The sequence below is a fragment of the Drosophila novamexicana genome, unplaced genomic scaffold (genome assembly GCF_003285875.2).
Source record: "Drosophila novamexicana strain 15010-1031.04,08,12 unplaced genomic scaffold, DnovRS2.1 tig00004555-arrow-pilon, whole genome shotgun sequence".
NCBI lineage: Eukaryota > Metazoa > Arthropoda > Insecta > Diptera > Drosophilidae > Drosophila > Drosophila novamexicana.
The window spans coordinates 1,515,878-1,543,692 of NW_020825052.1; the positions used below are offsets into that span (position 1 = coordinate 1,515,878).

The 27,815-nt window shown below is 38.9% G+C and overlaps 2 protein-coding genes across 3 annotated transcripts in view; one reads left to right on the forward strand and one right to left on the reverse strand.

Moving 5' to 3' along the window:
* Positions 1-27,815, forward strand: part of LOC115770312 — a 137,010-nt gene that overhangs the window by 12,099 nt on the left and 97,096 nt on the right. The window lies entirely within an intron of this gene.
* Positions 1,841-26,764, reverse strand: LOC115770144 (knirps-related protein). 2 transcript variants are annotated; one of them, XM_030715293.1, is made up of 4 exons: positions 26,581-26,764; positions 24,108-24,177; positions 6,723-6,800; positions 1,841-4,002 (listed from the first exon to the last, which is right to left on the reverse strand). In XM_030715293.1, exons 2-4 carry the CDS (start codon positions 24,132-24,134, stop codon positions 2,137-2,139), a joined length of 1,971 nt encoding a protein of 656 aa, XP_030571153.1. In that variant the 5' UTR covers positions 24,135-24,177; positions 26,581-26,764; the 3' UTR covers positions 1,841-2,136. The 2 variants fall into 2 exon arrangements, with proteins under 2 accessions (XP_030571153.1, XP_030571152.1); XM_030715292.1 differs by lacking the exon at positions 26,581-26,764 and adding an exon at positions 26,136-26,249 and having other exon boundaries at positions 1,842-4,002.

A 27,815-nucleotide genomic window follows, 5' to 3' on the forward strand; every position in this document is an offset into this window, starting at 1 on the left:
TCGCTGAACTGCAGTTTGCACTTGCTGACGAGTGTCTGGGGATTGATTTGCAGATAAAAGCGACGGCAACTCAGATTCCTGTCTATTTCTAATTTAAGCAGCTCATCGAAATCATCAGCAAATTAGATTTTATTACCGAGAGAAAAAACTTCAACAACAATTTTTATGTTTCACTGGAGTTGTTTCAGAGAAGAACGAAATAAATGCAAACAGTTAAGGAAAATCTCCTTTCGCAAGTTTTCTAAGTGGCAAATTAAGTCTATTGCTGACATTCAAATACGATTTTATTTCTTAAAGAATCACTGAATAACACTAGACTGCACATTTTCTCTTTTTTCTAAAAATCTTCTGCAGGTTTGTTTAAATACACTACAATTACGAAATATTGAAAACCTTCCTCTAATCGCTTGGCTTTATGATCCACTTTCTCTGGGCCAGCCCATAGCTCTAAATGTTTCCCAGGTGTCCAAGCATCTTCAGCGATAAATACCTAAAGCTTAACTCACATTCTTATGTACATATTGATGTGCGCTTTGACCCAATTTCTTATAGGCCGTAACGCACCCAGAAACCCATCAAAAGGCCCATCAAAATCATATTATTTAAATATTTATTTGCGTTTATTTAATATCAATAGTATTTTTCATGCATTTCATTTCTCAGTTTTATTTTTTTTTTTTTTGTGTTTTTTTTTTCTTTCAATTTGCCTACAAAGCAGATGAAAAATACCAGCAAAAAATAGTCTAAAATAATAATTTATGCAATACAAGTTGGTGCTTTGATTTTATTTATTTATTTATATGTATATTAAGGCTAAAGATAAAAATTTGCTAATTGTGACTAATAACTCGATAACTAAAGCAATCAAATACAATAGTCTAAAGTTCAATTTCGCTAAAATCATACATACATATATATATTCATATAAATTTCTACACACATTAACATGAGAATTTCTAAGCTATGAAATACTTGAAATATTTATATGCCTATTAAGAAACTTTAGGTATTGTATTTATGTATATATATATATATATATATATGTGTGTGTGTGTGTGTTTGTGTGTGTCTGTATCGTATAAATATAATTAGTATATTATGCTATACATATAAAACTAAAAACGTAGCTTATAAATTAACAATTCCACTACTATATTATGCAAACGATACAGATAAGCCCTCTCTTGCATAATTTTGCAACAATTTAGGCCGGTCTCGTTTCGTTTCGATTCGATTTCGATTCAAATTGATTCGATTCGTCTCGATTTGATTTCATTCCTTGTTGTCATCGTTCTAAAATACTCGCACATATCATTTTGCTCAACCGAAATATTTGCTTTAAATGCGTTGCATCTAATTAAGAACTCGACTCGCGCCGTTTGTTATACTTTTTCAGATCTCAAATGCTAATTTTGGGTATGCGGCGGCTCTTTTTTTTATTATTGCCATTTCGTTAGTTGTTTTAAACGATGTGATAATATTTAAAAAAATAATAATAATAAAATAAAAACAAACGGCACGAATCTTAAACTTAACGCATAATTATTTGTTGTTGTATTTGGCATAGCGGGAAGATGGGATTGTGGAGAGGGGATAGGGTAAGGGGTTTCCTAAAGCATACTTCTAATAACACTATGCAACAAAACTTACTCAATTAATTCTTTTGCTCATTTTAAACATTCTTTATCAATAAATTTATATTATATTATTTGTATTATTCAGTTATTTTTCGTAATATTATTTGTTAAATTATTTAAAACTGATTCAAATTTCAATTATTATTTTTTTATCACAATTTTAACATGCTTAAATGCAAAGTAAAACTTCTCTCAATATATAAAAATATTTTTCAAATAAACTTTTGGTTTTGGGGACACTGTATGATAAAAAAAAAACTAAAACTTAAATGTGCTTAAGTTGTTTCAGATTTTTGAAGCTCCTTCCCAATTTCTATAAGTATTTTTTTATTAGAAGCCAAAGTATTGTTTAAAGAATGTTTCAAAAGAAATATAAATTGATATTGTATACTAAGTATGATAAACATTTGTTTCTCTGTACCAAATTTTGTTGCATAGTGTTAGGCCCAACGACCGATTTTCGCCTATCAAGTGTGTTTAACAATCAATGCGGTTAAGCTCAAACCTTGGTGGTTAAATCGAGTGCTGTTGAGGTGGCCACTTTAACGGCCATGTTGGGTGGTTCCGGTGAGCTCAGACGCAAGCGTTTCGAGCTATTTGATTCCTGCATCAGCTCATTCAATTTGCGTTTGATGCTATCGTTGGCCTCATTATCACTAGTGTTACTTTTGTTGTTGTTGTTGTTGTTGTTGGTATTACTATTGTTGTTGTTTATGTTATTGTGTAGCTTGTGGGTTTGCTCTATGCTGGTCTTAACCGTTTCCGTGGTGCTGTTATCCTCGAGCTCAGCCAGGGCTGATTCCTCATCATCCTCGTCGTCTGCTGTTATATTGAGGACTTCATCAGCTGTTGCCTTATCAGTTGCTGCCTCATTATCACTGTAGATTTCGACATCGGCTACCTCCTGGCAGCTGCTCTTAATACTGCTGCTACTCCGGCAGCTGGAGCTGGAGCTGCCAGTGGTTTTCATGCTCAGGTCAATGGGATTATCCTGTGCTCCTGTATGGACATCCACTAATTGCTCCGGCTGCTGCTGGGCTGGCGATCGTGGCGGCGTCATGGATACCACCAAATCTTCCTCATCCTGATCTTCCTCTCCTGGCTGTAGTTCCTCCTTAACGGCCTTATCACTGCCAGTGGCCGTTTCGCGTTCTTCATCATCCGCCTCACCGTTGCTCTGCCTGCTCTTCAAGCGCTCCCGCCCGCTTTCCGAGTTGGGCGTGACCAGCGCCGATATGGAGTAATCCTGCTTGCTGTGCGGTGGCAGCTTTGTCGCCAACGGCGGTGGACTGTGCTGCTGTGATTTGAGCACCGCATCCAAGTAGAAACGTTTTGTCAGCTCATCAGCGGAGCTTGTCGCCGTTCTGCTGCCATTGGGCAGTAAATTATTGTTGTTGCTGTTGCTGTGGTTCGGACTTAGAGCTGCTTCCTCTTTGTGGCCGGTAAATGGCCCCGTCGCATGCAGCTGCGGCCCAAAGCGCTGCCCACTCGCGTTGCTTGAGTTGAACAAATGCTGCACTGCAGCAGCGGCCACTGCCGCTTGCTGCTGCTGCTCGGGCGTGGGCTTCAGCAGGCCCTGATGATGAGAATACAGCGCAGGATGATAGCCGGGAAAGAGCAAATGCGAGGGTGGCAAAAATGCAGGCGGCGGCATCACGGGCATCGAGGCGAGCCCCGGAAATGGTAATGGCAAAAACGGCGCCAGATCCTTGCGCAGTTGTGGCGGTCGCCCCGGCGCTGTGCCACTTCCAGTTTGGCTGCCATCGGTCGCAGCATTTGGCTTGCCACCAAGTTGCAACAGCGAGTTGCCACGCGCGCTGCTCACCTCCACGGAACTGTCCGAGTTGTGCGAATCCGGTGAGCTGACCGAGGGTGAAGCGACGAGCGATGGATGCTTAATGCCGCCATAATCTCCACTGCCATCTAGTCCCAGCATCATTAGCTCCTCCTTGCTGCGCGGTGGTCCCGTCGCATACAGACCCGGATAACCGCCCGTCGCATGTCCCAGCATGCCCAGTGCGGCAGCAGCGGCCGAAGGCGCTGACACGCCCGCCATGGTCTTGACACAGCCATTGGATGCGCCTCCAACGGTGGCATTGCCTCCGGCGCCAGCCTGCTGACTGTTGTGGTGTGCTGCCATCGCCGCGACCGCCTGCTGCTGCTGCTCCTGCAGCAGACAGTGTATCTTGAACCAGTTGGAGCGTCGGCCATAGCGTGAGCCGCTCTTCGACATGCCCACCATGAGGCACTTCTTCAGGCGGCAGGCCTTGCAAGCCGTGCGATTCTTTTTGTTGATGATGCATTCGCCGTTATTTTTGCAGTCCGATATGGAGGACAAATTGTTGTACGAGCGGCCAAAGAAGGACTGCAAGTAGATTAGGGTCGAATGTAAGATTAGTCTGATAGACAGTTCAAAGGACTTATGAATATAGAGAATGCTCTTATTTTCTAGGAAACCTCTTTGTTTAGTTACCTTAATAACCTGGACTTCGAGACAACTCATGTGATACATAGACGTCTGTCTTCAGTCAAAGTTCTTTTTATAAAATCCATACAAAATCTCGTATTTTTGCCTATTGCCATCTTATGATTGATTTCTAAGCGATAGTTCATGTTAAGCACGTGATCTTTACCCGTTCGACTCATTCGCATCTCTCAATAACAACTTCAGCCTAAAATCTGTTTACCATAACTCTTCCTCTTCTTCTTCCTCTTACTCTTCCTCTTTTTTCTACTGATCTATTTGTTTTATCATTGATATAATGTATCTTTACATTAAACTCAGCTCGTGTTTACACTCTCGACTTTTATTGTGCACCTTGCATGCTTTCCTTTCACACATACTCACATAGAAGGCGCCACTACTTGGTTCTGTTTGGCTTCGATACCTCTATTCGATACTTTTGTTTGTTGACCCTTGAAGTTCAAGTGTTTTCGATACCCTGTACTCAAAGAATGAGAGGGTATCATTAACTACTATATCTAGCTTTATAGAAAAAGCTTTATAGAAAAAGTTGGCTGAAATATGAAGAATAACGAGCTTCACTCTTTGTTTGTATTGTCTCAAAGGAACAAACGATAGGAAATGAAGCTTTGTATAAAATTTCTTCTATGCCAAGTGTTTTCTTTCTAGTTTTTTTTTATAAGTTTTAATATACAGCTTTGCTATTTAGTCAGGGTATGTTTACGTATGCTCTCAACCCGTATCCGAAAACTCTCGGCTCTTTAAAAAGTTTTGTACTGGTTAATTCTCTTTCCCTCACTCTCTCCCCCTATATCTATGTCCCTCTCGACTGCAGAGACTTTTCAGCGCCTTAAAGCCGTGATGTCATTCAACAATAATATCTCATTAAATTTTCTGATGATTCATCAACGGCTGCTGCTGTTGTTGGTGGTGTTGATGCTGTAAAATCTTAAAAGCTCTGCCAAAAAAAAGAAGCGAATCGACATGCAACGTGCACATCCACGTCCACGTTCACGTCCACGTCCACAGACAGAGCCACAACCACCTACACCTACGAGTGGAACATTAACCGTTGGCTGGGCCACAATCAATTGCAACAAAACAAACAAACAATTTAATTCAATGCGGCACGAAAAAGGCTACAACATGTTGCTGTTGCTGTTGCTGCCATCAGCTGTGGCAAAGTCAGCGAGTCGCAGCAGCAGCATGTTGCAAAGGTTATAGGCTGTGCAACACTTATGCCAAGTTGCAATGTTGAACGTAAATCACAGCGCAGCTTGGCAATCAAGTTGGCGTACGGACGAATAGTCAGACAGTCCGTCGACCAGACAAACAGACGGACAGTCAGACAGATAGTGGGACAGTCATGTCTGTCAGTATTCAGTCAGTTGTTGTCGTAGGTGGAGTTCGAGTTCGAGTTGCTATGTGGAGACGCGCAAATCGAACCGCGCTTAGAAACAGAAACAATGCGAAAATCCACTTTTAAGGTTAATTGGGCATCAAGATTACTGGGTCGGAAATGGAAATGGGGGGATTTTCGTATATGTATGTTTATTTATTTCGTTTTTTTCTTCTACTCGGTTTCTTCTTTTTCTTATTGTTGCTGGTATATTCTTCTTCGGCTATACGTATACGCTTTCAGTTTCGTTTGAAAGAGCAGCAGCAGAACCGGACGAACTTCATTGCGCCGGCTATTTACAGACAATTTTGTGCGCCAAGGCGGATTCACTTTTGTTTGTTTTGTCGAAATCTACCAGAGTCTGTCTACCCTTTGCTCTTGGCTCTTCACTAAGTATTCTCATGCCTTTTAGCCTTCTGCTGCATCATCATCATCATCAGCATCATCGCCATTATTGAAGCGACGCGCTTTGGTTCGTTTTGGGAGTCTTTTGTTTTGGTGGGCGTCAAATTAGCCGGCCCACGCCATGGCGCACAAATCAAATAATGTTGACCCACAAATTGTACGTTAGTTGACCTTTTTCTTCTAGCCAAAAAAGAAAAATTAAAATCAAGCAATCCTACAGCGTCCCCTTCATCCAGCTGCCTGTGCTCCTAAAGGCATTTAAAGTACTCGTGTTTAAATCAATTATGCATTTTGTGGAGCGCTCTTTTTGTTTAACTTTGACCTTAGCCTGAGGCGTTCTTTGTTGTCGTTTATCTTATTGTTGCTGTTGTTGTTGTTTTTCTTAGTGCTCGCTTGATATTGCTCGTAATGAACTCAACATTCCAGTTTTGGTATGGCACCATTTACTCTACGGCTTTGTCACGATGCGGCTAGCGATTTATTATGGAATGCCAATAGCGATCGATAACTATTATTCATATTGGCAGGGAGGCGCCGAGGCGTCGATTATTATTATTATTTCTATGGAAAATTACTCAGTGTACGTTGCAATCGATAGCACTTGTGCTTTTCATATTGTCCTCAGAAGAAATCGATAAATGGTATGAGCACAGCTTACGGAAACTTTCGATAATAATTAGCGATAAAAAAATTACATATAATGAAATATCAGTAGTTTAACTATAGCAAATCTATATCATGCATGGATCGAATATAGCTGATTTTCGATAATATTTCTAAATAGTTATTAATTAATAAATAAGAAACTTGTACTCACCTTACAACCTTCGCATGTGAATGCACCAAAATGAAACCCAGCCGCCGGCTCACCACAGACCTTGCACGTCTGATTCATCTGGAGAGCATGAAATGAAAAGGAGCATAAAATGATATAAGACATTAGCTGGCATGTTCTAAATCTTCTCTAACTGTCTCTGTCTTTCGCTCTTGCGTGCAAAGAAAAAACAAATGCAATAAATTCATAAAATTTCAATTAAATGCAACAGCAAATCATGACACGAGCATCTTGCGCTCTCCATAACCCAACAGAACTAAGAGCAAGTGCGCCGCCAGCGAAATTCACACGCATTAAAAATTAAAATGCAAACATAGTTTGTCATATCGCAAAATTGGTATCAACAACAACAACAAAGAAGAAAGAAAAGCAAAGGAAAAACCAGCCGCACAACAAATGGAAATGGAAATGGACGATGTTGCCGTCGTTTACTGGGTAGCTGGTTTGCCGGTGCTTGCTGGCTGGCTGGAGAGCATAATAAAATATGAAGATGAAATCAAATGAAAAATTGCCCCAGAGCACTGCGAACATTGTAGCAGGCGAGCAAACAAGCAGCGTGTAGAGCATTTGCATTTATATGGCCTGTGCTGTGCTGCTCTTGCCTGTTTCTGTTACCAATCTCGCCTCTTGTTTCCTTTGAACTGTCTCGCGGAATAGACCTTAGCAACTTGTTGCCAAGGTACACACTCGTATATTTGTTTATTTATTGCGAACGAAATGTTTATCAACAAATTGCCATCATTGTTGCTGTTAGGGGTCGCCTTGTTGTGCTTTATTTGGGTTTGGGGCGTTTGGCATTTCCATTTGGGGCTTGGATCTTGGCGGCAACGTTGTGGTCACAGTATTGCATTTTTTTTTTTTTTTTTTGCACTTGTAGCTTTAACTGGAGCAAAACTTGGTTGACACGCACACACGCAAAGTTATACAACGAGCCGTGGGAGACTTTAGAAGGAAGTCGATTGGGAGCTCGAGGAGTTCATAAAATGTGCTATGTATATAAATTCTTTTGCCCCTGAATAACTGACTGCTCTACCGACTAACTGACTAAGCGACAGAAATCGAGGAAATGCGCGCAAAGTTCAAGGAAATTCACCCACAGCAGTGGAAAACTGGTGAAAAGCGGCTGCTTGGAACTGTTCTGTTCACCATCTGATTGGCTTTAAAATCATAGTGAAAGATTTTTGTGAAAATTCAGTTGAGACGTGTTTTAAACATTTTGGTAAAACCACTCCATCTGGCCGGAAATCCGAGATCAAAGGTTAATGAGCAATATTTCGAGTTTTGTCCGATCGGCAGGAACGATAATTGCAAAGCTCTACATAAAAAACTTAATGAATACAGGTTGTTGCAATTGATTTTTCACGCGCAACAGTGGAAAATTGGCGAAAACTCGTTTTAATGAAACTTATGCTTACTATTTGATTGGCATAATCTTTTAAAGCCTTTCGTTTTTAAATCATTTTGCAATCTCAACAAAAAATTTGTATATTCATATAATTTTCAGTTAAATACTAAAATCTATTCATTTCGATCCGATTTCCACATTCACCGTTGCAAAATTTACATGGGAAATCGAAACGTTCACAATAATTTGCCATAAATAATACAATTATTAACACAATAACAAGCGCTGCTTAAGGATCGTTTGATCTTCTATCTTTAGTAGCTCTCATTAAAGCGAAATTGTTTCAGGTGGCTACAGCAGGTGGCTACAGCTGCACATGCTCAGCACTCGGGTTAGCCGCCGAGTGCAGTTCACTTTTTGGTTGGGATTTATGTTTTATAGCACCAATTGCCCCACTGTCAATTCGCGGCAATAATTTTTCCCATCTGTCCAAACAATTGGCACATTACAAAGTAGAGAAAGCATTCAACACATTCACTTTTGGTCAGGACCCGGTCTTCGGCCCGCCAACCTACGAACTGTGCCCACCTTGTGGGCTGTCCGTTCCGGGGCGGGGTTGGCAATAAGGAGGGGGGGCGGGAGTAACGCTTAAAAGAATGCACCACACCAATTGGCTTAGTTCGCTCAGTTTCTTGGCTTGTTCGGCCTGTAAAACATGCTAATCTGATTTCGTGTTATGTGTTGAGTTCGGCTCCCCAGCCCCAGCCCCAGCCTCAGACCCAGCTTCAACCCGTCCCGTCCCGTCCCATCGCATCGCATATTTGTTCCGACTGGGTAGGAAATAAATTTTGTACGTTTAGGTTTCATAAAGCGTCGTCGGGTCCGCTGTAGCTGTTGTTGTTGCTTGGATTAATCGACAAATAAAAATCACATAAAATAAATTAAAAATTATGAGTTTCAAGTTTCAACAACCAGCGGATTGGCAGCAGATTTAGTTTGATTTTAAATCACAAAGTAAAAAGAAGAATAAAACAAGAAAATGGGGGAACAAAATAACAGAGAGAATAATAACAAAGTTGCAGAGGCTGCGAGCTGCCTGTTCGTCTGTCCGGCGTGAAATTTATGCAGACAATGTGCAATATTAAAAAGCAATAAACATTTATTTTACAACAGACAAGTGACACTAGCTACTAAAAGCTAGAACGAGTAAGACAGAGACAGAGAGAACGGGCAGTAGGAGTGAGAGAAAGAGCCACAGAACGTTTCTCTTGGCTGCGGTTCGTTAGCTTTGCGTTGGGGATAAGCCAGCGTTTGTCTGATTTACACACAATATGCGGCTATATATGCATATATCATATATGATGATACGAGTAGACGATACTGGCTACCAGATTCGATCAGCTGCATGCGGCCTGAACTTGTTTAGAGCCGTGTTTCAATTTATTTGAAGTGTCAGCTAATGATTTGCGAGTTCATTTTAATCTCCATTTCCATTTTACCCTAATATAAGCCAGCACAGCTTTACTTTAACGTGGGTTGATTCTATTGTACTTGTATTGTTCAAGCATAAGATGCAATAATAATGATAAATGAGTTGATTAGGGCCAAAAAAGGGAAAGCAACAGATAGAGAGGCTAAGCGACAAAGCTGAACCAGAGGTGCTTTGATACTTTATAAACTTTGCCTTGTTTCATCAAGGACATGTCTCTAGGTAGCTTTATCAAAAAGACAAATGGCTATTAAAAAGAGAATACACAAATTCCACCACATGACCATGGAGCAACTTAGCGCTAATCAAAATACAAAAACCCCACAAAAACGGTTCTTTTTTAATCACAGCGTAAAATTTGTATCCAAATTTTGTTTTTAATATTATACTTAATTTGAAGTTTTGCCACCTTCCCAAATTCTATATTCATGAATAATCAAATACTTCTAAAAAGCTCATTTAATGCCACTGTTTAAGCATATCATGTTTCATGTTCATATTTATCGAATGACTTCATTATAAACAGACCGTTGTTTGGTCATCTTTTCAAGCGACCCACTAATTTGGGTACAGGTTTTTTAAGAAATTTATTAACTTCGCTTGTTGCATAATTCTACAAAACAAATCTGAGCCAAGCTACCAACATTTTAGAGCCACAATTAGTGGTTATTAAGTGAAAGTGTTATAAATTAAATACGCCAAGCAAACAAATACTTTTAACAATGGTTTGGAATTTGTATGCATAATAAAGTATTTTTATATTTTTGCTTGGTTTGTTTTTTGCTAAAGATTAAACAAAAATAAAAAAAAAAGACACAAACAACAACAACAGCACTGCAATTTGTCAAGCACCCTGCTTGGCCGCCCGCCCGCGGCATATTGATGAGTTCAGCTGCAACCAATTTATTTTAATTAGTTGGTATATTTTGCGTGTAACTAGTTTGTCTAAGAAAAAGTACCGAATACTCCGAAAAATACCTAAAAAAAAACTCGTATGCATTAAATTGTTTTTCGGCGGGAATGCACAGCCGAAAGATGCCCTGCACATAGGAGTAATTCCTGTTTTGTATGAATAAATATCTGGTTAGGACTAAGATCCTGCATCCTTCAATCGATAGCTCGATAGGCATTATCCCTTATTATGTGTAAATCGATTCATATGTATGTACAATTGGATCGGAAGTGCAGAACATTTTGGTAATGTTATTTAAAGGATAACCAGGGTATACAAAGTTCAGCTAATTCAATTAGTTTGGCAAAAATTTCCCGCGTCGTCATCAAAACTGACAGCACATAAATATATTTTTGGATCTTGTTGATTTTGTATGTGATTAATTATAGCTGCTGCTGCCGTTGTTCGTTATTGTTGATGTTGTTATTATTGTTGTTGGTCGTTTGTTGTTAACCTTAAGTCAAACAAAAATAGCAAGTAGAATTTTTAATATTTCACTGGCTGCGATGATGCAATATTGAGATATATCAAAAATTCAAGCTCATTATAATATGAAATTATTAAAAGTAATTCAGTAAAAAAAAAAAAATATTAAATTAAAAGCACGTTTACTCCAGTTTAAGCGCATCGTCTCGCAGTTGAGCTAAGTGCCATTAACGTGGCCGCCGCTTCGCTTTTAGCCAAATAAGCGCAGCACAAAAAAAAAAACAGCAAAGTAAAAAAATTATGATAATTGCCCAACTTGACCTTGGCAACATGTACAACTGCCACAAATTCTGCTCGTAATACCAAATGCGCTGCATGGCAAACTAATTTTTTGCACATCCACAAGACTACACACTTGGGCTGTGCGGCAGGGGGCAGCGGGTAGCGGGCGGGGGCGAGGCCCCATAAAAGTCAGCCATGTGCTCGTCTGGCATTGTTTGCATGCAATTATAAAAAGCGCAAGAGCAAAAAAATGAAACAGAAAACAAAAAAAAAAAAACATAATTTAATTAAAATGAAATCATGCACAAAGCAATTGCCTCGCTTTGTTCATTGTGCGCAAAATGCTCAAAACAAATTGTTCTAGTTTTTGTCTATTTTTTTTTATTATTATTTTATTTTTAATTTTTTTGCTTTTTAATTTTATTTTTATTTGTATTTTTTTTTTTGCATTTAATTTTTATTCATGACTCGTCGACACTGAAGACGGCCGCGCAGAGTGTGTTGGTGTTGCCTTGTGGCAGCACTGCGAAAACAGAAACTTAGCTTAAATTATAATCCACGATTTTGCGTAGTGCAATCAAAACTGGGTTTTGCGAATGCCAAACAGATCACAGTATGGGGAGGAGTGTGATTTGTTCGTTTTTTAATATGCCAGAGACTGGGAGGACCAATAAAACGCCAATTTATACTAATAAGAGAAAAACTTTTTTTAATATAAATAGTTTAAAAAAGATTTGTGCATATTTGAAAGTAAGGAACAACTTTAAGGGCAAACTAGTACGATAAATCCATAAGAATGGATATAAAGGAAATTAAGAAAAATATTAGCTATGCAGAACGAAAGGAATGTAAAGAGAAAGAATGCTTTATTTACAGATCTCATTGGGAGATATCTAATGTTATGGATCCCATAAAATATGGATATAATGATTTTAATTGGTGTTCCAAATTTTTCGCAGTGTATTCATTGAATTCAACTTTCCCAAATCACATATTTGCGCTATTTGTTCAACATGTTCAAGACTATAGAAAACTAGTTGGAACAGCTTTGAAGCCAGCTGCTAGCAGCTGTAGCATCTTCAACGGCCACAAAGTCATGATGAGTCATGTTTGTAATGCGAACCCGTTTATATATCAGAAGCCATGGTCTATGTAAACTTGATGGTTACCCTCCTAAAAATTGTCAAAATTGTTATATAGCGTGTTTGGCATTTGGCCGCTTTGGACGTTTGCCGTTTGCCGTTTGCTTTCTTTTTGCCGCGCTACAAATACTTGAAGCCTTTAGTCAGCTGCACACGCATCGCATTGCGCATTGTGCCCGGATCTGTGGCCTCTCCCAGAACGAGCTTAGTCACGGGCCTGGCCAACGAGTCGAGCAATTTGTCAAATGCGCATCGCGTCTGTCTGACTGTCTGCAGCAAAGGCAAAACACACACAAAAATAATAAAAGAAGAATTTTTACACATTTCCATGGCCCTTAACGAAACGACAACTTGGCCCTCGGGGAGTGATCAATCATAGGCGAGGATTTGCCTGCCCATAGATTCTCAGTTCTATTGCAGTGTACGCGTGTGTAAATTATTATTTGTTACACTTTGAGTGCACAGTTTGGCAAATTCTTAAATTGCACACAAAAAAAAAATTCTGAACAATTTTTTTTTTTTTTTGACAAATGATTCGATTTCATTTGAAATCGACGAGTGCATGCGAGCTGAGTTTATTTGTGTGTGTGTGTGTGTGTGTGTATTTTATCCTTCTTCCTGGTTCAACTGGCGCATTCATCATTCTGTAGGAGCTGCTGTCAAGTTTGTCGCTTAAGTCTTTCGTTTGATTTGTACTTAGCTAATTGCTGCCGCTCGCAGTCAAGTTGCTGTCTAAACTACATAAACTAAAACACTATAATTATGAACTGTGATGATGAAAAGCAAAGTTTTTAATATTTATCGCAGTTGCTGTTGTTGTTACTGTTGTTGTTGCTGCTGCCGCTGCTGCTGCTGTGACTTGAAGCATCATCGTTGCTGTCTCAGTCGCTCGCTGCAAGTTCTTCAAGCTGTCAAGCAGGAAATGTTTAGATTTATAATGTGCTCATATGTTGTTGTTGTTGTTATTATTGTTGTTTTACTACTGCATTCCCCCATGCTCATTCCCGGGCTCATTTGCAACCCACCCCAAGCCCCACCGTTGCCATCTTAAGCCTGCGTCTTTGTCATTATAATTAATTTGTAACTATTTTTATGAGCTCATGTGAAATTTAAATGCACTTGCACTGTTTGTCTACTTGTCCAGAATGAAGCGCCCAAGTACCAAGTGCCAAGTGTCAAGTGCTTGTGCAATTTCCGCTTAAAATTTGTGACCATCCGCCAAACGGTTGAAATTATGCTGAAAAATTGACAGAATTCGTTAACGGCTAAAATGCAGCGTCTAATTTTCAATAGAATACGAGTCCATATATAATTTACCAAGACAAATTTGCAAAACAATTTTTACCTCGCGACGCAACAGAGTGTGGGTCTCTCAGCAAGTAAACGAATGAACTTTAACAATAGGGTATCGATCGTTTTACATATGCTTTGTAAAAATATCGTAAGATGTATTCTTTAAATGAAAAAACACGTTTGAATGAAAATTACACTTTATGCATATATGTTTTTAATATTTCTTTAATTTGTGCACTAAAAAATGGTTTCAAGAGCTGGTAATAGGTTCTTTAAATCAGATATATATATATATATATTTCAGTATTCAAGTTAGAGTATTCAAGAATTCGTTATATTGAGTCGCTTCTTCCGTTACTTGTTATGCAAATGCGTGCAAAATGTGCGAGCTTTTCTTCAGAGTTTTGTCTGCTTGTGGTGATTGTGTTGGTGGTGGTGCAACCACTTGGTTGCTTGTGCCTGTTTTGGCGTGGAGCCACACGTTCGCCAAGCTCTGTGGCATTTGTTACAATTTTAAATGTTAGCTTAGGCAAACGAGGCAGGCAAGCAGGCAGACAGGCAGGCAGCCAGGCAAAGCCTGTGCCAATTGTTGCTACAAGTGTTTGGCTTGACATTTGAGCGCGTGTGCGCTTCTTAACGTGTGTGAGCCACTAAATTTTTGTTGGCTGCAAATTGGACCAGCAATTGACAGGCCTGTCGAAGCCACCTGGCGCCCCCAGGTGAAAAGCCTGCACAACCAAACAAAAAAAAAGGGCTTGCAAACTTGGCTTACAAATTAGTAAACGCTTTGGAAATTGCATTTAAGGTTTTGCTGCTGCGGCCGCTGTTTCTGCTGCTGCTGCTGCTTCTGCTTCTGCTGTGACTTTGAATGCCCGGCCATGAATTGGCATAAAATTGTATTGCTGACTTTAGCTGGCGGACGGTTGAGCTGTTGGAGCTGCTGCCTGTTGATTCAATGAGCATTTAACTGCACTAGATGCCAATGACTTGACACATGGGAATCAAAAGGGGCTAAAACTCAAAGCTCAGCACGTCAAGCTTTAAGCCAGTCGAACACAGAGAGACGCGATTGCCAGACAAACTGATAGACAGTCAGACAGACAGCTGGCTAAATGCAGCAGCAGGGGGGCGAAAACTGTGCTGGGAGCGTTTCTCATGATTTCTGTGCAATCGCATTTTGTATAATTTTATTTTATACTATTTTTTTTTTCGTGCTGCCTGGTGCTGCAGTTGACGGTCCGACAAACGACAAACGACAGTCAAGTGATGTGAAGTGTCTGCCGCAAATGCGACACGAGGAAACTAATTGTTGACTACTGAAGTTTATTTTTTCTTTCTTTGAACACCACGTACACATTCACAATTTTTTAAAGGGGTGTTAAAATAGTGACATCTCCGACTCTATGTAGCTTATATAATCTTGCTAGAATTATTTTCTTAAATCTATCCACAGATTGTGTTGTTTATGGTCTGGACATTTAATAACTCTCAGATAATAAACGCAAAAACTATTCAAACAAATGTGTATATAATTAAAAATGCAGATTGAAGCAATTTAGAGCTGGGTAGAGGGTATCTTCTAGTTAGCCACTCTTCATGTTATTTATTAGCAATTTGTTTTTCAATTGAGGAAGTTGTAGAAAGTTGGATTCAACAAAGTGAAATATTTACAACTTGCATAGCAATACATTAAGGAACGGACATGAATTGAGAATATAGAAAATCTAATATGACATAGGAAGAACCTAGAAGTTAACGCTTTCCTATTTAAGTAGGACACATTTGGCTTAGATTGTGGCATTAATACCAAAAGACTTAGGCAACAAACTCGCCCAGTTTCGTACATTTTGCTTTCGCCGTACACTCGTTGGTCTTATATTCATTTCAACTTCTGCTGATAAATTACTCAAAAAACGAACACAAAAACAAAAGACTTAGGCAACAAACTTGCCACCTTTTTCATAAATCAACACGAAAAATTCTCAAATGTAGCAATTGCCAAGTTGTTGGTGAAATGGTTCCCATAGCGCCTTCAAAGGCACATAGTTGCACAAATTGCTCGTTTTCCGAAAAACAAAAAAAAAAAAAAAAAATACTGAAAGACAACAACAAAAATAACAAGTACAAGCTTGTGCACTGCTCTTATTTAATTGACTTTTGACTCCCGAAATCAGGCGATGGCTGCAAAAAGTGCAGAAAAGTAGCAGACAACAACAACAATAACCACAACAACATCAGCAACAGGGAGACGATGGCGAAGAAGAGGCCGAAAAAAGCCAAAAAAAAAAACTCGCACAGATAACAACGAGACAACAAACAAATAAATCGCATGCAAAGCTCAGAGCAGCCACAACAAAAAGCCAAAACAAATAAACAAACAAAGACAACGACAACAACAACAACAACAAGAGGAACAACAGCAACTGCGACAACAACGACGACGACAACGACGCTGGGGTCGCCCAGGCTGGGCAGCAGCAACAATAACGATTGAAAACGAAAAAAAAAAAATGTGCACTGTGCAAGTGCAAATAAAAGAGACGCGGACACATTTACTTATCGCGCCTCTTTAAGGCTGCAACAGCAGCAGCAACAACAACAACAACAACCACCACCACAAAAAAAAAACGGTGGCAACACTGGCAGCAAACAACCAACAAAACACATGCAAAACGTTTGCAGCGACGTCAACGTCGACTGCGACGCGACACTAGTTGACCAACTTCTGCTCCGCTCGCTGCTTCTAATGATCCAATTCCCACGAGCCGCCGCCGCCGATGACACTGACTGCAACTGCAACTGCTGGAGAGGCTGATGCTAAAGCAAAGCAGATGACGACAACAACAACAGCAACGATGCTCGCCCAATGCAAAAAGTAGAAGGTGGAGGTTGCTGCCGCTGCCACTGCTGCCGCTGCTGCTATTGCTGTTGCTGTTGCTGCTGGCATCGCCTGTTTAAACAACTTTCAAAGTTAATAGTCTGCGCCATGGCGAGACAACGTTGGCCAGATCCCAAACACACACATATACCAAAAACTAGCGAAAAACGCGCAGCCGCAACGAAACCAGGCAATACCGAAAAACCCAGCAGGAGTCACTGAGTTGCAGCGACTCTCGCTCTCTGCCTCTGGCTCAGTTCATGAATCATTTCTCGCCCGGCATAGAAAGCTGCCTCCTGGCCCTGCCCTGCGTCCATCTCGGTCTCGGTCTCTGTCCGCTTCAGTCCTGTCCTGGTGTAAATTTGCTGCAACTTGCCTGTTATTAAGTATTTTCGCTGACTATCATCCCTGGCCTCTCGCCAATGCGGCCACACAGCGCAAAGATTTACGTATACGTAATGCGACTAATTAAAATTGAATTTGAGATTTATTATTTTTCATTTTCATTTTATATATGTTTGGGCGGCGTGGGAACATGCAAAAATATTTTCAATTTAGAGTTGATTGATATAACAAATAATTAAATGGTAATCAGAAAGAAGTGAATAGCATTTCATGCCATGGGAATTGAGATGGCCCAATTTTGTTGACTTTGGCAATGAACATTACAGCCTGAACAAGAATTTGTATCCCTTGTATGTGTGGCTTCTTTTTCTATACTTTACACAGATTCCTTCCTCAAAATGTATAAAGCTTAGCCAAAATTCTTGAGTTAAACAATAAAATCCAGCGAAAATTCTTGCGTTCCACTTAATTTGTACATAGCCTGTCTAAAACTTGAAATTAAATTAATGTTTGATTTGACTTCGTCATTATTTAAAACAATATTTTGCCTCTATTTGTTGCTTAAGTGCACTTTATACTATTTGAAGTATGGGAAACCAGCAAAAAGCTAATCAATAAAAATTGCATACATGCTGTTACCCAGTTTTCGCTTGTTCCACAAAGTTTGCTAATTAAAATGGAATTAAGCTAACGAATATATATATTTTGGGCGTGGGAAGAGGTAACTACGCTTGCCAAATGATATCCAATGATATCAATGGAACTTTGTTGTTAACTTTTTCAAGACTTTTGTCTTTTATGTTGAGTTTTGGCAAGCTAGACTGAAGGTCGAAGCCAATGCTTCACAATGCTCATCCCTGGGCTACACAACACGTGTGCAGCAATCAAAACAAAAGCAAACACAAAAACAATAATAATAATAAAAAATAAAGAAATAATAATAACAAAAGCAAAAACTCGCATTTGTTATTAGTAGTGCAATGCGATTTACAAATAACAATGGGCACAATTTGCTCGGCTCATTGCTCAGGTCTAATGTAAGCGGACATCTGCTGATGCTGCTGCTGCTGTTGTTGTTGCTGCTATAATATACGCTATATAGTTAAATGAGTAGATATATAAATAGATAGATAGATAGATAGATAGGTAAATACTTGACTGTATGCAATTTATATAAATTTAATTCAATTTGCTGCGCTAAATCGCTTGTGAGTCGTGCAGAGGTCGTCGCATTTGGATTCTCAATTTAAGTATTCTCTATAAACATGGCCAGCTGGCCAATTAATTGAATGCTTTGTACTGTTGTTGTTGTTGTCTTGACTCCCAATAGCTGTTAACCACAATTCTAACAATTTGGCAGCTCATTACCAAACACAACAACGCAAAGTTGCCTCCAATAAACGGTGCACAACCTTGACCTTAAGGCTAACATTTGCCGCTGCACCATTATTATTATCATTATTACAGACCAAAATTATAACATTTATGTTACGCTTCTTTGAGGAAAGCTACCTACCCGATGTTGCCTCCCGTATATAAGAAACTAGGCGCCAACAGTTGGCAGTCAACACAATCCACGTAATAAAGTGGCGGGGCAACCAGTCGGAACACATTGGCGGGCTGGCAAGTGTTGAACTTGAAATCGAAAGCAGAAGCAAAAGCAAAAGCAAAGGCAATGGGCGAAGATAAAAACAACAAGAAAATTACGATACTTAAATATGATTTCAGCGTATAGACGAACCTTGTGTGCTCTAACAGAATGATCTATTAATTATATACGGGTAAACTTAAGAGCTTTCAGCTAATACGGCACGCTCTCTCTCAAATGATTTCCCATCTCCATCTAATTCTTAGTTCTAGAACGCATTTATAGTAAATCTTTAATATAAAAGATTTTCTTATAGCTGAATTTTAATTCTTAAATTTAAAATAAAGCAAAAAAATTGTAAAGGTTGTTGATTATTGCGCTCTCTATTGAAGTTTCTTTAAAATCAATAAAGTTTCATATGTTCCATAAGGTCGTCTATGCCCCAGCCCTACAACACACCACAAACACCTTGCCAAGGCCACGCGCCTGCTATTAACTAGGCGCATATAAAAAGGTGTTTGCTATCGAAGCATGGCGTGGAAGTACTTGGCAGTACTTGTTTCCGCCTTACTTCGCCCCCTGTCTTATCTATTAGAGCCACGCGCTAATTTGAAAATAATGCGCTCAATCATTTTCACATTTCAACTTTTGCACACACATAAAAAAAGGTAAATAAAAAACGAACTTTAAGAGTTCGCTGCGTTTTGCCAAGTCGCCCCTCTGTCGCTCCCCCTACCCTGTTGAGGCAGCTGATTGTCTGTATAATTACATAATATTGCATAATTTGCAAAGTACTTTGGCTTTGGGATTTATGCTCTGTTAGCTACAGTCGACAGTACAGTACCCGAGATTCGAGCACTAGGTATTGGCGAGGGATGGGGAGTCGGGCGAGACTTGGACTCAGCACAATGCTGCCTCATTATCGTTTTGCTGACCGGGTCGCTTTTGGTCTTCTTCGTTTTTGTTTCGTTTCGTTTCGTCTCGTCTCGTCTCGTTTCGTTTCGTTTTCGTTTTCAGTATCAGTGCACAATGTGGTACTTAAATAATAGAAGTTTAATAGCGTTTTGTTTTCGGTACTTTGTCGGTACTTTGCTTTGCCTGTAAGTAGTTAGTTTTTTTTGCTGCCCCTCTCTTGTTTTTGTTGGTTTTTTTGCTTTTTTGAACTACTAATGCATTCAGCTGTGTAGGATTTTGTCAAGGTTAGCCGGTTGTTGTTTGTAGCGCTAGTTACGGCGGGCGGATATAATGACTTCTGATGCATATGCTTTTGGCCAGCATCTTTGAGGCGGAGCAGAGGAAGTGTGCGCTTTTTAAAACTAGTGTAATTGTTCTTAAGTTCGTTCAAGTTCGTTGCCTGAGTCATTTGTGCAACATTTGTATGTTGCAACGACTTTCAGTTCGCTAATTTCGCGCATAAATCATCAAAGAAAATCGCTTGCTCGCTTTTGCCGTATGGAACTGATTACACACACATGCACAACATGAGGCACAACCCACCAAATCAAAGAGTTGTTTGCCAAAAGGCACAAAAAAAAAAAAGTGGACTCCAAATGATGTCTGCCACAGGATGAGACGCTGGCTGCATTTTGGGGCGCCTGAAATGTATCTGCAAATAAATGAAGTTGTCTGCGCGCTGCCAGCCATGAAACTCACTTCTCTAGTAGAGTCATCAAGCCCAAGCTCTAGCTTGAGCTTCACTCTAGCTTCAGGATTGATCATTGATCTTTTGGCACTCGCCAGACACATGCGCCGCAGACAGTGCCTGCGCCTTGTGCCTTGTGCATTGCTGGCTGCCTTCACGAAATTATAAATAGTGCAAATGCGTGCAGTGCATCATCATCATTAGTTTTTGGCCAGGCCAATAGACTTGTCTAGCCAAAACGAAACGGAACGAAACGAAACGGGGCGAGGCGAGGCGAGCTGGGGCGCGCCAAGTCGACTTCGGGCTGCCCTATAACTTGTTTGGCCAATTATGCAACACAAATCATCAGCTGCAACATTGTCTGTCCTGTTTGTCCATTTGTTAAATTATTTCAATTTGTTTTCTTTTACTTCATGCGCTTTGTAACTTAATTACAAAGTGCGATGCTGACTGCACTAAGTCTCGCTTTTTTCTCTTTTTTTTCATTTTATCTTCTTTTATTCTTAACAAATTTTACCATATCAAGTTCGTGTCCTAAGTCTTTCGTTTTGTTGCAAGCATTTTCTAATTGCAAGTTAATTTCTTGTGGCGAACATAAATTTAACATTCTAATTGAGTTATCAACCGCAACATGTACACCACACGAGCAAAAATTCCAACAAGGAGTCCCACAACACCAACAACAACAACCAAATGAGACGGAACAACTTTTACAGCTCCTCCAGAGCTAACAAAACTGGCTACGCATGTGAAAAATTGCAACCGGCTATGGCTACAACCGCAAACCAACAAAAATTGCAAGCAGCCGCAACAACAACAACTCAAACAAAAACAACAACAACAGCAACAACAACTGTTGCTGTTGCTGCTGTTAGTTGCTGTAATTACATTTTGTATGTTTGTGTGTGTTTGGAGCGCGGCAAATGCTTTTTGGGCTTTTGCTAATTTGCTAGCTGTGCTTCTGTTTTTGCATTTTGGCCATGTTTAGCCATGGCTTTGGCTTATTTATTTTTAGGCATTTATAACTTTTTGTCTGCAGCAAGAATTTTCCAACGTGCAAATATGTTGCCAGAGCCACCGCCGCCGCAGCTCGTAATTAATTTACTTTGTGTGTTCACAGCGGCCAACAAAATATGAAAAAATCCATTACGCAAATGTTTATGACCAAAATGGTCAGCGGTAGCTGCACCAGCAGCAGCAGCAGCATCAGCATCAACAGCATCAGCATTAACTCGCAGCAACTGGCAGCAGCCTCGTCCAATGCAAATAGAAAAGATGCCAAAGAGTTGGAGCTGCAAATGGAGTTGCAGATGCGTGCGACGGAGTCGAAGTGCATTTGACTGTAAGCCACCGCTGATGTTGCGCGGCTGTAAGCCACCAAGTCAATTCCAAGTCAAGTGTCCGGCCAGGCCTCACACACGCGCACACACACACACACATCTGCACACAGCATACGCTCGCACACACAACTCAACATTGTAATGCGTTTCTCTGTACCTGCCAATATGAATTTTAGTTGATTTTCACCAGTTGTTAAGTTCGTTGTCTAAGTCTTTTGTTTGCCATACCGTAGGGGCGTGGCAGTTCACAACTATAAACATTTACGTTTGATTAGCAACAAAATTAGACTCTTCACAACAATACTAGCAACAGCTTTAGCTAACAAAGTTGTAGTGCAATTAAATTGCTGGTTAAGATACTTAAAACGGATTTTGATTCAAATTAATGAAACAACAACTACAACAGCAACAACTAGTTAAATTGCAGATTATGCCAATAATGTTGTCTGTCGTAGGCAGCTTCTTTGTGTATAAGCACAGAGGAATAAAAGTTTAGATTAAAAATAGTTAGTCAACAAATAGCAAGCACTGCCATTTTTTATTAAAGAGATATAATGGACTATGTTGTATTGTATTGTTATTGTTATATGCGTATATAACGCATTTTTCTATTAAAGCTACATTATTTCTGTATACTTTTTTTATAAAGCTGAAATAATTTAGTTCTTGTATAAGAAACAATTTCTTTTAACTTATTCACGATAAATATATAGATAGATAGATAGAGAGAGAGGGATAGAGTTGTCATTAACCAATATCGACTTGGCATAACATTTAAAGTTATATAAAAAACCGTTTAAAAATTTGCTTCTGTTTTCGTGTTTTTTTTTTTTTAATTAAATTAAAGATTGTAGAAGCTTTTCGAATGCCTCTACTATATAGCTTCTATAAGAGCAAACAGCGTATGATTAAATGCACTTCAATGCCTTATATCTACAATGGCATAAAAGGGCTCAAAGGTATTTACAATAAAAAAAAAAAAACAGGCTATAACTTTTTCAGCATCTATTTGTCTCATATATCATAATCGCAGTTTCCCCTTATTGCTCATACATATTTCTGAACTCTGACTAAATCTGTAGCCGAATCGTTAAAGTGTTCTTGTTCTTGTTGGTAGCTTCATTTAAATTAAACATTTAGTTTATCGTCTCACATTTCAACTAATTAACACTATGGCAGGCCCGCCTCTTTGGCAACCTAATTTCTAGGGGCCGAGCCGCTGTTGCCGCCGACTGTTTTGGAGTAAAACGAAAATCGGCTTAGGATCATAAAAAACGCACTTAAATAAAATTTAATATTCAAATATTGACATTTAGTGCCATGTTAGCAACAACTTACGTGGTTTTGAACCCATTCGAAATTTCTGTATAGAAATCTATTTAAAATACGCAGTTTTTAGCATTCGAGCCGCTTAATAATATTAACTAATTGATCTGCATTAATTTAAGTTGACATGAAGTCAAAAAAAAAAACACGAAAAAAAATCAAAGTTCGTAAAAACAGGTGAAGCGGTCGCAGCTGCCATTTATGAAGATCAAACAGCATTGAAGTGTGTGTGTGCGTGTGTGTGTAGTGTGTATTATGATTATTATATTTATACATAGTATGTGTTTTTTTTTCTTTTCTAAAAATTATGACATCATTTAAATATTTTCGCCTCAAGCTGTTGTGTAAACTGGTTTAGGTTTTTTTTCTCTAGGTTTTTGTTTTATCATGAATTTTTCTCTCCCTCCATAAATGTTGGGTAATTATGCACGGGCTTCCAAAAGCTCATAATTCATAAATTTTTGCGCCCAATTGCGAGATGCGGAAGCGCTTTTGTTTTCGATATTAGTATTTGATTTCGATTTCAAATTTTCATTGCCTTTATCTTATCAATGATACATAAACAAAAAACAGCAGCTATCATTTTTGTTAATTTCTTTTGTTATCAAATGCACGTGTATTATATATCAATATTACCTGTGCTTTTAAATTGTTTTAATATGGCTTTTGGCTGTGCAACTCGTAAAACAAACATATTTAGCTGATTTTATATCAGTTTCTCCACTTTTTAACTTGTTAAGTATGCAATTTGTATACCCTATAATTTTGACGCGCATTTACAGTTGCATTTCTGACTCTATAAAGTAGCTCTTGCCAAATATTCGGCTTATGAAGTGCACTAAGCTGAGCCTAACTGATTCTGTAAACCATCTCATATGTCAGACTGATAACAATAAATATTCATATTGCAACTACTCCTTCTACTCTTACTTATTTGGAGCTTGGTTTATGCTAGCTAGGAATATCTGAATTAGTTAACCTTTTAAGTTTTTGCAGAAAACCCATTTGATTTTACGACCAAAACTCATCCTTGTCAAGCTTGCTTAAACTTTGTGTATCCTGCTAACATTTTGTGATTCTTTTCAATTCAAGCAAAGGGGTATTTTATCGTCGGCTCACCCAACATAATCGTTGTGGCTTTTTATACCCTTGTGCTTATTTCGTTTTATTGTAAACCTGGCGCTCTGCATATATCATGCGTGGGGTTTCGTGTTAAAATATGCGTCGTTTTACGGCTGAGCTTACAGGCAGCTAAATCGACTTGTTATAAATTCGTCATATATTATAATATTAAGCGGGAACTTTTGAGCTTGACTTACCGCATACGGATTATCCTGATTCATCATTGGAGATGCTTTAACGTTGAGCTCTTGAGCTCAATACAGTGTGCTGTAAGAGAGGACAACAAATAAATAAATAAATAAATATATATATATATATGTATGTATATAAAAATATATTTCAATGATAAATTAGATGGTAACAGAAGACTTTATAGCTGCTGCCATTTGGCTTTGAAGTATGCCAAGTAATAATCATAATTTCAATATTTATTACAATATAAAATGCAAATGCTGCTGCACCCATAAACACAATTTATGTCCGTTGTGTTCGCCTTAAATGTTAATTGTAAAGTATGGTAAAGCTGTTGCTCCAAATTTGAGCTGAAAGGTAAGAAGATGCTCTGTGGCTTGTCGCTCTGGGGGGAGTCCAGCAACTGCAGTGAGTCGGTCAGTTGGCGGTCCTGGTCAACTGTCTTACCATGTGTGACCAACAGGTGTTGGCTGTTCTTGTGTTTACTGTTGTTTTTGTTGTTATTGCTTGCGGCTGCCACATTTGCATTTAATATGTGCACAAGTTAACACGTTTGTACTAAATACTTTCACACTTTGTCTCCCTCTTCAACCGTGAGTGCAATAGGAAGCAGCAATTGTTGTCTTCCGGCTTGCCTTCATAAGGATGCTGTTGCAGAAGCAACAACAACAGCAGCAGCAGCAACAGTTGCAAATGCGCAACAACGACCTTGATGTGTTAATTTGTCGTGCAGTATCCATCCAAACACCTGGCCAACAAGACTAAACACTCTGCTTTTATGATTTAGTTAGGAGCTCACAGTTAAACAAAAGACTTAGGCAACAAACTTTTTGCGTTGGTACTAAAAATCAACGATTTAAATTGGTTCTGCTGACAACTACCCTGTAGTTATTTCAAAACTGAAGGTTTTTAATAGCGAACATGCAACAGAGGTGGCAGATTCCTTTCAGACGATTTTGTTAATTAATTTTAATTTAATTATTTTTATATGTATATCATTAATGTCTTTAGATTTTCAATTTTTTCTTTGAATTCACCCAATTATTGGCACACTCTAAAAAGTATGCTACGTGTTCTACAGTAACTTGTGTACTCTTATCATTTAAACAATTCTTATGCAATCAAATTTAAAATAAATATATAAATTTTACTACAATTGGTTGCTCTTTTGCTAGCTCTGTATAAGGCTTTAATTCGACTTGCTCTGCCGAAACTTTGATGCGCTCGTTTCCACACCTGTCTAATGTTTAACCAATATACCCGCTTTGCATTGGTTATGCATAGCATGTTAAGTGCACACTTTGCAGAACATAAGCCCACAAATCACTTGTAATGACTGTGGGGCAATTGTCAATATTTGCGACACATGCAAGCGGCATCCAAGTCATCTACGTCTACAAAGGCAAATTCTTTGATTACAATTCTAGGCTAGTCGATAGTTCGAAGTTTTGTGTAACAAATTTAAGCAAATAAAGCTTTACACGCTTTTTACCTTATAAAGCAAATATGTGCTGTTAATACACTGTAAAAAAAGACTGAAAACTGCAGCAATTGGCTGATAAAATAAAGTATTCGAGGAAATCTCAAGTAAAGTCTGAATTTTGCAATTAAGTTTATATTATTTGTGTATATAGAGCACCTAAATATATGTCACATAACTATGAAAATATCACAAATACTTTAAGCAATGTTTAGTATATGAATTCAAGAGCATGGAAGAGCATATATAGGGCTTCTACATAATGAGCAAAGCCAATCTATCTCTCTCTCTAGCCTTTAATTTTGAAAAAATAAGATTGCAGCATATTTTTATTAATAACTATTTTCAACTATTATTGCTTGGGTGCAGTTTTGAACAGTGTGTGAGCTTTTGGCTTACATTGATTCTGTTACATAGTCGTAAAGTTTATTTGCCTGCCCTTGTCGATTTCAGTTGTCGCTGTTGCTGCTGATGTTGTTGTTGTTGTTGTTGGTGGCTGTTTTATGACCACACTAAAAAATGCACTGTCCAACAAAACGGACAGCTTTCTCACCATGTATACCAATCCTCAATTGTCAGTCAGTTTGTCCGTTTTGCCTTTTATCTGCTCGCCATCTTCTACTCGTGTTTTGTTTTCTTTTTGAATTTTTACGTTAATGAAATTCACATGTTTGATTTTTATGCCATGGCATCTTTTTTTTTTTATTTATGTATGATGAATGTATCTCAATTCGTTCGCATGAGTATGTTTCATTCGTAACTCAGCCCCAACAAACTTCCAATCAAAATTTATCGCCAGGCTGCGATTCCTCAGCTCTAAGTCGTATTATGGTTATGTTAATAGCTGATAGTAGCTTTTAGTTTTTGTTTATTGTCGAGCTATTCATTTTTCTAGCTGGCCCGCCTGGCAAATTATGAATGAGTCCAAAGTTTCTGGTTCTGTTTAGCATCCCCATAAAAGAAGACTAAGAAATTACAAAACGAAGCATCTCTCATACCTTAAAAAGAATTGTGAGCCTTTGAACTGCACCGAAAAGCAGTTTAAATAGTTTTTCTTAATCCAAATTTGAATAAGCTGCGATGCGATGCACTCGGCGCTTTTTGCGTTCCGTGTGTTGATTTTTCACGTATTTCAGTTACAAATTTTCATAGCGCACTGAGCTGCAGTTTGTTGTTGTTGTTGTAGTATTTCCTATTTGTTTTTTTTTTAAATTTTTTTCTTGTTTTTTTTGCGTTACGGCAAAATCGAAAAATCATTTAAGTTGTTTGTTATGTGTGCACATTGTGAACTCTCCGGTCGTTTATTTCTATTTTTTATTTTTTTATTATTACTATTTTTTTCACCTTGCGCCAATAAAACGTCACTTGAGCGTATAGTATTTTAGCAATTGTTGTTGTTGTTTGTCGTTGCTAAATTGCACTTGACTTTTAGAACTTTAGACGAGCGTGAAGCTCAGCCATATATTTGTACATATACACATGCTTACAGCAACGCAGGCACATACATATACCGATCTTAACTTTAGAACTGACACAAACACGCGTTCGTTACGCTCCCTGCATTAGTGTGCCTTTGTGTGTGTGTGTGTATATAGTACACTCGGTATGTGTGTGTGTGCATGTGTGTAACCATTCAATTTGCTGCCGTCTAATTTATATAGAACATAGTGAAAGATGAGTTATATTTGACGTGTGTTCGTTCAGTTGACTCTCAAGTGCATTTGTTTTTGTTGTTGTTGTTTGGCTTAGGCCACACCTTTATTTGGTGAAAAGGCACTTGGACTTGGCCTGGGCAAATGGCGAACAAGTGCGCGCCTCTGTTTTCTTTTTTTATGCCTATCATGTATGTGTGTGCGAGTGTGTGTGTGTGTGTTAAAGGTGTGAAATCTAAATCACTTGCGGCACTCTATGTTAACTTCTTAACTGTTAATTGGACTGTTATTGGGGTCACTTGCAGATTTGCATACTTGGGCGGGATGGTGGTAGTCAAGCGCGATATATATCGATGAAAAAGCGACAACCGTTTATCGATAAAGAACGCACGTTCAGTTGTAATCGTTAAAAAGCCGACGACGCAGCCGTGCGAGCGTGCGACATGCGATTCGAGCGTGCGAGCAAGAAGCGCGAGCTATCACTAAAGACTGATGTTAAACAGTTCTGCAAAATGCTCCGGCTACGAAATACCGAACCGCACCTGGTAGCGGCAACGGCTGCTGCTGCTGTTGCTGCGGCT